Source organism: Lepisma saccharinum, chromosome 12 (assembly GCF_977018435.1).
Source record: "Lepisma saccharinum chromosome 12, izLepSacc3.1, whole genome shotgun sequence".
Taxonomy (NCBI): domain Eukaryota; kingdom Metazoa; phylum Arthropoda; class Insecta; order Zygentoma; family Lepismatidae; genus Lepisma; species Lepisma saccharinum.
Window position 1 is genome coordinate 11,955,451 of NC_139240.1, and position 11,417 is coordinate 11,966,867.

The window sequence follows — 11,417 nt, forward strand, 5'->3', positions numbered from 1 at the left end:
TCGAAACTGTCCCTATCAAGAACGAACCGATGGACGAGGGAATAGATGTGACTACAGACTGTGATTTCATAAAACGGCGTAGGGAGATCGGCTTTTCTCCAGATACAATCGAATGTCCTGGACTACACAACGTAGAGGCATGTTTAGATCTCTATCTTGCTAACACATATTTTCTGAACAAGGAAAAAAACAAGTTCGTAGCAATAGGATTCGAAAAGCGATCCCCTTTCAATTTGGTGTGGGAGTTTTCGCAACAGGGGAGATCACCCGTACGCATCGATTCTAAGCAGATTAGAGAACTGTGGGCTTTGAAATCTGACTTACTGAATTACGTCGAAACAGGTCGTCGATTCAATTACTTGGTTACGGGAAATATCACCGTCAGTGGTGTAAATTTTTTCGGCAAACGTTGTATCTCGATGTATCAGCATCATTCATCCGATGCTTTTATTTTCACAGCCTCTGAACTACACTTATTTTTGTGTAACCTTTTTTGGCCTCTGCAGAAATTAAAGAACGAACGTTATTATAAATTGCAACCCGAAATGGAGGCTTTTGTATATTGTATCAAGAACAATATGGTTTCAGAAAAAAAAGAAGTGCCTAATTTAGTGAACTATTTTTATATTCTTTGGTACAACGAACTGATGATTGAAATATATCTTGAGAACAATCATGGACAGACATTGACATTGTAAATAAGTTCTGTTACTTTCATGTATCTGATGTTGTAAATGAACCATTGTTCTTTCTGTGTATTGTTATTTTATGTATTGTAATATAACCCTTCAGGTATTGTAAACCTTTCATATTCAATTGTAAATACAACATTTGTGTTATTCTATGTATTGTAAACCTATATCCATATTATCGATTGTAAATAAAACATTTGAAATATTTTAAAAAACGCTTTTATTTCTTGTACTTATTACAATAGAAACTGTACATCTTCCAGACATTTTCAACTGCACAGGTTTTTTTTACATTTTTACATTTGCTATGTTCTTTGCATCTTCCTGAAGTGTTTTTCACACTATTCAATTTTGGACATTCAAGTTCTTCGATGTTACGTACGGATATTTTACCCATACTTTTTCTCCAAGTAATTTTTCAAACCATTTCACTTTCTCCGTACCTTTGACGTACACTATTTGATTCACAAGCACAACATATAACAAATCTCCTAATTTCTCATACGGTAGCCATCCATCTCCCCAGTTGAGACCGTGTTTGTTGGCACGAAGCCAGTAATTCACTCGGTGATACTTTTCACTCAAAATGCGTAAACCATATGGAGATTTCACTAAACAGTCAAATACATTGTCAAAAGGAAATTTTAAAATTCCGACTTCTTTCCACACAAATTCTCCTCCTGCTCCTCGAAGACCTTGAACGTCCAAAAAACAGACATCCATTTTGGGCTTCAGGTGAAAACTGTCAACGTATGTTCAATGCTACCCCGGCATACGGCTCACTTGTCCAATTGGGAAGCACAGGATCCGCAGGAAACAAAATGTCGACACGGGAGAATTACAACACTGCTAGGATTCTGAAAACATATTTTGCACACAGAATCCACACTAGGTTTATCGGACGTTTTCTCAGGAGTCTCTATACTGTCGCAATACTTGCAGCTCTTGGAGTTACGATGTAACGCCGCAACACTCTGTATAAAAGGACACTGGGGTACCAACATGTAATGTCCTAGAATCGGACAATCTTTGGATGTCCAATCGCAAAGTCCGTACGAACAATGAAAACATAATACTCTGTCGCTAAAGCCTGAATAGTAAAATCCTGCAGTCACTAATTCTTCCGGAGTCTGACGTAATCCTATAGGCCACTTTCTGTATGTTCTGTATCTAGAATTCTCTGATACGTAATTGATAACATACGGCTCGGCGTGAGTACAGCAGACGTGGTGAGTAAACACTCTCATACGTCATAAAAGGTAAAGTAATCGGATACTGTAGGTGACGGCGTCCCAAGTATCGGCGATAAAGGAACAACCTGAAGATCGTCGGGGAACAGGCGTCTGCGGACGCCGAAACCTTCTGCAGGAACCACAGGGAAACAGGGATGTCCTTCTAATTTACGTAACAAAGGACGATCACAGCCAGAACACCACAAGGAATTTCTGTCTGCCAGCAATGAAAGCCACTCTTTCACTCTCTGCTTCAATGCTTCACCGATCTTGTCCTCTTCCTTCCTGCGACGTAGTTCGCACATACACCTGTGACCTGGAAATCCTGTTCTCTCGTCCGCTCTTCTTTTCCTCTCTTCTATCTCCTTCAACGTCTCGCAGTGATGATGGACTCCTTTTCCTAATCCGTCGATCAGGTAACATCCACACCAGGGAGATTCAGGTATCGCTACATACATAAACGGGAAATAACTCAACACCCGATGCAGGGCCGTTGGATCGTTGTCCAGGTCGCCGCAAGATCGAACAAGTTCCCAGAACTCCTCGTAGCTAACCTCGTAGAAATTCACACCATTATCAGACAGTCTTGTACCGCACACATCCATCCTCACATGATACTATTATCCTGTATCCCTTCTATTTATACCTTCTTTTTTCTACGTCACGATTTCAGTTAAACATACTTCAAACAGTCACCCTGGAAGGTTAAACCTAAAACATGCCAGGACATGTTTTTCAGACCACACCCAATTCCAGGAATTTCAAACTCATCAACGGCCGTCCGAGAAAAACACCACCTTCCCCGGAATGACTCATCAACGCCATCTCTCTTCAAACAACAAAAACACGTACCCAATTTCCCAGAATTTCAGAATCACTCATCAACGCCATCTCTCTTCAAACAACAAAAACACGTACCCAATTTCCCAGAATTTCAGAATCATCAACGCCATCTGTCTTCAGACAACAAAAACACGTACCCAAATTCTCAGAATTTCAGGAATGCAAAAGCAATTACCATTCCAAACCCATTACCCAAACCACATCCATTGATTCTCACAAAATTTCCTCGAAACAACACTCAACAAACCCCATTTTCCAAGAAAAGGCACTTAACATTCACCGCACCACTTAAAAGCCTCATCAACGCCATCTGGAAATTCCGAGAATCTCCCCAACCCAAATTCCCAGAATTTCAGAATCATCAACGCCATCTGTTTTCAGACGCCGCGGGAAAAACCCGAATACTTTTCCAACCAATCAAAACGCTCCTCGCAAAATTAAGCCACGCCCATTTTATGACGTCATCGCGAACAACAATAACCCTTGCTTGCCCACACAACTACATCATCAATTGATCTTTGATCGATCTTTTCCAATCAATTGATTTATCGACTTCAACGCCAGTGCATTACTACTTTCAAATTCAAATTCAATCTCTGGCTGCCCTTCCAAAGGCAGAAACACCAATGGTTGTATAGCAGCAACGGTTTTTAGAACTTCGTGAGAAGCATCCCAAATTTAATGTGTTTTACACGGATGGGTCCAAGACAGTGGAATCTGTTTGTTGCGCCTTCGTCCTAGACTCTCAAAGTTCCAGGTACTCGCTACATCCATCTATGTTCCATCTATACGGCAGAGTTGTACGCCATTCTAAAAGCACTGGACTTTGCAGACGTGAAGAAAATCCTTGTCTGCTGCGATTCGACCAGCGTTTTGCAGTCTCTGGATTCGCCGTATTCCCTTCATCCGGTAGCGCAACGCATATTAAGACAGCTTGTGTCCTTATCTGCCAGCGCGGATGTACACTTCTGTTGGGTGCCTAGCCACGTGGGCATCCTGGGAAACGAAGCAGCAGATGCTGCCGCCAAGTCTTCTGATGCAGATGCCGACGTTCTCGTCCACCTTTTGCCAGCTAGCGACCTGCAGAATCTGTTCAGTTGTAGACTTCTTAACACTTGGCAGGCCGAGTGGGATGCGGAAACGGGGAACAAGCTTCACGCTATTAAGCCCCCCATAGGTGCTTGGTGTTTCTCGTCCCGTCCCTCTCAGCGAGAAGAAGTTACTTTTACCCGCATGCGTCTAGGACACAGCCGTCTAACGCACGGTCACCTGCTCCAAGGGCTGGACCCTCCGTTGTGTCGTGTTTGCAATGTTTTATTAAGCATTCGACACATTCTCGTTGAATGTGTCGATCTTGCTTACCTCCGGCAGACTTTTAACCTTTCCGGCTGTTTGTCATCCCTCTTGGGTTTTGACAGCAGCATTTTATCAAATGTTTTTAGTTTTTTACGAAGAGCTGGACTCTTCCACCGTCTGTAAAGAGGTTTTTAGTTTGTTTGTTCTGACTTTTTGATGTGTTGTGTTTGTCTCGTGCAGGGCTTTTTACAACCTTGCACTTTTAATTTTTTCCCAAGGGGCTATTTACACCCCTTTTTAAGATTTGAGTCAGAATTTTAGATAAGGGGCTATTTCCCCGTATATATAGAAGGGTGCAAAATGGCCTTAAGTGCGACGCACCCAAACAATTTTAAATCAATCAATCAATCAATCTAAAATGTTTGTCTTCTTTGAACAGAAAGTACGAGTATCAGATGTAACAAACTTTCCCCACTAACTTTGCAATATTCGATACCACCATTATTACAGACTAAGCTCTACGTAACTTGATTCTGCGCATTCCACGTGGCATGTGACTTCCTCCTATCATCGAAACAACTTTCTCTTACTATTTCCTTTCATCTCGTGAAATACAGAGACCAATGTTAACTTCGTAGCATGGTGGAAAAACTTTACATCCAACGATAAACTCCTGATAAAAATCCTGCCTAGATGAAGAATCGAACCTACTACCTCCCTCGTGAGAATCAAGCACGCTACCTTTCCTCCAGATAGGTCCTGTTAGGATTAGCTACCAGTTTAAAGAAACCAATTCACAATTCATGGCAATTTTCATGAGGAAAGGAATTCAGAAAAAATCGAGAAACGATGAAAGGGAAAGATGATGAACATGTCTATTGCTGTTTTGTCATATTTTGTAAATTGTGTAAAAATTCCGTGTTTTGAACAAGCAATTGTTTAGTTATGAAGTATTTTGTTATTTGTTTAAGATAGGAACAGGAGATCGAAAAGGAGTAATTTGAACCAGAATCCGGTTGCCAAGAAACTTCAGCCTTTTTCCAAAGACTGTATGAAAAGAGAGAGGAAAGGGATATTCAACGTATGAAATATAAAATATATTTGAAAATAAAACATTGGAAACCCTGCAAGATAATGCTAACGAACTTCAAACTATGAAAACATATTTTCGTGGTGGAAAACTGCAAGTCATTTTCGAAATATGAACTTGATTTTTTTTTTCTGAGTTAGAAAGTGGAGATATGGGACGATACGATCCCTCAGAAAGAAAAATTTAAGTAAGCCGACTTCTTCCCTCCAACTTTTTCAATGGTTATAATTAGTAATTAGGGTCTGGAAGTTGAGGAAATATCAACTTTTTTCTGACCCTTAAAAACAATGCCAAACCTGATATCATGTCCGTTTCCCTTTAGTTAGAGCCTGAAAACACTTTCTATTTTACATTTCTTTTGAATTTTTCAGCCTTTTTTTGGCTTTTAGTTTATTTGTCAGTTTCTTAACAGTTTTCGTTGCATTTTTTACTTTTTTTGAGGTTTATTTTTCTCCTCCCCTGTTGTTTCGTGCATTTTAAATGCATTTACTAGTAAAACTTACATATTTAGATTTCTTGACATGGTCCTTTTAGCAAATTCACTATGAATCGAAAATACGGTCAATGGAAATGCATAATATCATTCTCAACTGAAATGTTTGGCAATGGATTAAAATACAAGGTGTGGCTATTAATTTCCAGGACTGTTCTAATAACACCAGAACAGATGACGTGAAAAACTTACCCTTTTAATGTTTCGAAGTAATCCCCACCTACCGTAATACACTTCTGTGCTCGGCTGTATAAGTTGCGGAAACAACTTTTAGTCCTCTTTCGGAAGGCTCTTCAATGTCGACGTCACGTGCTTCTTGATGTCTTCAACATCCACAAACCGTGTTCCTTTCAGCACAGTTTTGAGTTTTGGGAACAAAAAAAGTCTGCGGGGGCCAAGTCAGGAGAGTATGGCGGATGATGCAGCTCTACGACTTCATGCTTGGCCAAAAACAGCTTCACTGGCAACGCAATGTGCGGGCGGATGTTGTTGTGTAACAGACACCAACTTCCATTCTGTCGAAAACGGGGACGTACTCTGCGAATTCTTTGTCGGAGTCGGGCAAGAACTTCTGCGTAATACTGTCCTGTAACAGTCGTGACAGGTGGAACAAATTCATGATGAATCAGTCCTTCACTATCGAAGAAAGCGATTAACATGACTTTGACCTTTGATTTTTGAAATCGAAACTTTTTCTGTTTAGGGGAGCTGGGAGACCGCCATTCTGCGCTCTGTCTCTTGGTTTCAGGGTCGTATTGGTAGCACCACGATTCGTCACCCGTTACTATCGAATCCAGGAAAGCAGGGTCAGAGTCAGCGTTGTCAATGTGTTCACCACACGTGTCCATTCTGTGTTGCTTTTGTTCGTCCGATAAACAGTGCGGAACAAATCTGGAACACACCTTGCGTTTCCCTAGGTCTTGCGTCAGAATTTGGCGAACCACCTCTTTGTCGATGTTCAGTTCACTGGCCAGTATTCGAATAGTCAGTCGCCGATCAGATGTTACAAGCTCGCGCCCTTTCTCAATTTTTTCAGGCGTACGCACGGAAATCGGCCTTCCGGTGTGGGCATCATCTTCAACACTTTCGTGCCCGTCCCGAAAATGCCCATACCATTCAAATGTTCGGGAACGGGATAATGCTTGCTTACCATACACTTGCTTCAACATTGCATGTGTTTCTGTCGCACTTTTGCCCAGTTTGATGTTCACCCTTTGCTCCATTTCTGCACTTCCACAACACCACTTTACCACTTCGACAACAACACTTCACCAGATACGTTTCGACGCGTCTTTCCCAGCCAAGCTCTTGTCTCCAACTGGCGCGCGCTTCGGGGTGCATGTGCAGATGTACTATCTACCGGATACCAGCAGCACCCCTCTCGGGTGAGTGATCGGTTTCGTGCTGTGACGTCAGTCCTGGATATTAATAGCCACACCTTGTACTTTGTGTGAAGACTACTTTGAGGTTCTTATTCTGGACACTATTATCGCTTTAATCTGTTGTTTTAAAGTGAAATTAGTCACAATATTAAATGAAATTATACTCTGGTGTACGCGAAGCAGAACTGTATTTTCGGATGCTGGCCGACTAGAGTATCGTAGAAGGCCCACTCTGAAAGGAGATGTGTTGGTTGATTTGGTGTTTTAAGTCAACTTTATGCACAGTAAAGCTAATCGGGACTGGACCTACAGTTTAAAGTGGAATCCGAACCACTGTGCAATGAGCCTCCACCTGATATTAAAACGGGGACACCTTGATTACAACATGCTGTTTAAGAAGATGTATTTATGATATATTAATTCTTAATGTGTGTTAACATAGCTTTTGACAGCTAAATGAAAAGAAAGGTCTTGCCAAAAATCCTGCTAATCACTGAAAAATCAAGAAGATGAGTAGAAACATTTCCGAGGTATGCATCACATAAATATTTACAGTGATTTAATGTCATCTTATATTACATTATTACAAAACTTCGTACTACGTAAACAACAATAAAAAAAAAAGAATCAGGAGTGAGTGAGATTTGAACCTACGATGTTTCGTTCTTGACAAAAATAGGAAAATGAGACTATCGCTTAACCAACTGCTCCAGGGAATTGCTAACGTGAAAGCCTGTAAAACAAGTTGATCTAAGTTGTAATAATATTTTGCTGGAGTTCCTAACCATGTTTTGCCACAGATCAGGGGAAAGACGCACTTTGTAGAATCGTCCGGTATTGTGCAATTTATCTTTACTGTAATTTTGCCTAAAATCGAGAGGAATTTGCTTCATTGCATTGATATGTGATTTCAATTCTCTCCAGGTGGTGGAGAACGAGTTCAGTGTTTCCAACTGCACAAAAATTCCCCTATTTTCTATTTCAGAACGAATAGTCTTTAAAAAAATCAACATTTCTATTTCCAATTTACGATTTTTGTTTAATTGCGTATTATATTACTGGTTTAGGGTTTCTAACTTCATGGAATTGAAAGAATGAAAGAAATTCACAAGACTGTGGAGCGCTAGTTTGCCAAATTTACGAATTCAGGACTTTGAATTGTTTTCAGGGCGGTCAATTAAGATGTTGCGAAGAGTACACACCCATATGCAGAAAATGCACTTTTGCAATCGACATTGGAGACAGGTACCCAAATGGACCTTATGGAGGCAAAAGCAAATTCTGGGTGATCATCCATAAGTGACTTCACGATATCTATTGTTTCCACATTGTGCCCTGCCTGTACATCTTTAACGCTATTTTGCAAAAATTCTCTTTCTTTATATTACTGAAGAATGGAACTTTTTTGAACAGCATTGCTAAGTTATCATCTACCTTAGTTATTGAAATTGATCTTTTATCAAACAACTTGTCTTGGCTGGGTCATCTAAAATCAACTGCAAGAGTTTGCCTCTACATTTTTCTAATGTAAGGCATAACTTGTGTTTTACGGATGCACTTTTTGTTCTGTTTAGTCTACCTTAACACTCCACAAGCCTGTCAAGAGAAAATACCTTCTGGTAATTTATTTATTATATTTAACTCAACAGGTTTACACCAATTTGCAGAGTTCATATTGTAATAGAATAGTACAATTTCTTATACAATACATAGAATAACAATACTGTAGAGTTTCATAACATATTTCCATCTATTTTTCTAGTCAATGTATTCATAACTAGAATTGTGAATATGACATTGTGAACAAATCGACGCTTTTATTCTCTTTCTGTATAGCATTGTAGACTACACTCATTCTCCAAATAGGTGACCTTTTCATGATATTTGTTCGCGCTTTGCTCACATAGAAGGTTCCATGCTTGGGTCACATTTTTATGTTCGGAATGCGTATTTTGAATTGTGAAAGCCACAGAGGAGATCGAAGTTTGCCGTTAAAAATTTTCCAAAGTAGCATAAGGTCTCGGGCTGTCCTTCTGTGGTCAAGTCTGTCTATATGGAATTGCTCTATTAAGTTAGTATATGATTCGAACCTGGGGTATTCGCCTTCCAGTTTGAATTTCATGTATTGCAATAATTTTGACTGTACTTGTTCTAAATTAGCGGTATGTTTTTGACATACTTCTGTGAGACAAATTCGAGTTTTGTACGCACTACAGAATAATACAATATTTTTAGTGTTTGTATACTTCTGAAGCACCTGCCCGTGCGAATAATAAATCCAACAAGCTTGTACGCTTCGCTTATTACTTTGTACAGATGATAGGTGAACGTTAATTTAGAATCAAAAAGTATTCCTAGATCTCTTGCCTTTTCCGCTTTCTTAAGGTTAACATTATTTATTTTATACTGATAATCTATAGGAGTCTTTTGCTTGGTGTATGTAACAGAGAAGCATTTTTTTAACATTTAGGGAAAGTTTGTTATATGAACACCACGCACTCAACCTATTTATGTCGCGTTGTAAGGAGGCACAATCGTCTGCACTTGTTATTCTTTTGTAGAACTTTAAATCGTCAGCAAACAAGAGTTTGCGAGAATCAATCAGATGTTCAGGTAAATCATTAATTAACAACAAAAATAGAAGAGGCCCTATATTGGATCCCTGAGGGATGCCCGAGCTCACCAAAAATTCATCGGATGAGGAGCCTTTGTAGGTGACATACTGTCGCCTGTTTATTAGATACGACGCCATGAGTTTTCTTAAAGCTACCTAGTTTACTCAGTAGCACGTCAGGGTCTACTGTGTCGAAAGCTTTTGAGAAATCAGTATATATCACATCTACTTGCCCCTCTTCGACTAATACTGTACTTGTATAATGCAATTTCTCCCCAAGATATGTTTCAATCGAGCTGTTAGGTAGGAATCCATGTTGAAATTCGGATATGGAATTTTTCACATGGTTAAAAATACACATGTATAGTATTTGTTCTAGTATTTTCGCAGGAGTGGATAAAATAGAAATAGGACGGTAGTTTTGTATTGTATTGTTTTCACCCGACTTTTGAATTGGACATATAGCAGTCACTTTCCATCTATCAGGAAACTGCAGAGATGATAGGACAGAGTTGAAAATGATAAACGTAAAGGCGTTTCACAAAAACAACGACAGCTACGTGGCCGCGCAGCGTTTTTGTGAAACGCCTTTACGGCAAAAGCGCGTTGTTCACCGGTCCACGACGCCATCTCGACTGAACACCGATATCAGTGTCAATGGCAAAGTTTTGTTGTCCAGATGGCACCACTCCCGTTATCTGATTCCTTACCTAACTTGCTATTTCCAGGGTTGCAAAATCGCCCGTTTCACTGCCGCACCTGTTATAAACGCCCATCATAAAATAATTAGAACAACAAAGATTTCTTTTATTTTTCATCACTTTTTAGGGACAGGTAATTTACTTTGTGAAAGTAGGGAGGAATTTTTCGATGTACAAGGGATTACTAGCAGACAACAGACTTATTGTGAAAAGTGTCTGCAATTTGCATTTTCAACAATACAGGATAAAATTATTTTGCAATTCTAAATTCCATATATTTGCCAGTTTTGCAAGAACCAGTGCATCTTAAAGAATGGGGGGGGGGGGATCCTGACCCGATTGAAGAAAATTTAAACATTTTCAACTGACATCCATTAAATTGCTCTCTACAACTAACTTGCTGTTATTTGTTAAGGCATCAATGAGGAAATGTTTTAAAAAAATATTTGTCACTTAAAAAAAAAAAATACTATCTTTAGCTGATATATGCATTGTAGCAATTATGATAGTAATAAATTTGGGGTGTAAGGGGTACCTTCCACGTAGGCGCCCAAAAGTCAACCTCACTTCCACGTAGTGCACCCTGGACTAAAGACTAACGAGGCTCTGGCGACTGGTCCAATGGCCAGTATAATTTTGTTTGTGTTGTCGTGTATTTTGTCCTTATTTGTGCTGAGTGTTCTTTGCAGCCTCGGCTTTTAACAAGTCAGAACATTTTAATCTTTTATGATTTTAATTAAGCAACGTTAGAGTTGTTACGTGTAAGGGTAAGGGGCTGGACCCCGTATAGTGTGACGGGTGCAAAATAGCCTTAGTGCTGACGCACCCAAAAATTTTAAAATCAAATCAAATCAAATAGTAATAAATTTGGAATAAAATTTGTTTACACTATTAGTATGCAATATTTATTGTTTCTTAATAATTACAACTGTGGATCCTGCAATGAGAAAATTAAACAAGGGCCAATTTTCACAATAAACCGTGGCTGGAATTTCTTCACATCACTCCCCTCCCTTCTGTTCCTCATCCCCTTTAATCTCAGAATACATTGAAAAATAGGAATGGTAATGTAAT

At 39.5% G+C, this 11,417-nt stretch overlaps 1 protein-coding gene across 1 annotated transcript; it reads right to left on the reverse strand.

Annotated features, from left to right (window-relative positions):
• Positions 1 to 5,996: 5,996 nt before the first annotated feature.
• LOC145996230 (protein GVQW3-like) lies at positions 5,997 to 6,869 on the reverse strand. The gene has a single exon (XM_083132651.1). The coding sequence runs from the start codon at positions 6,867 to 6,869 to the stop codon at positions 5,997 to 5,999; it is 873 nt and encodes a 290-aa protein (XP_082988777.1).
• Between the last annotated feature and the right edge of the window lie 4,548 nt (positions 6,870 to 11,417).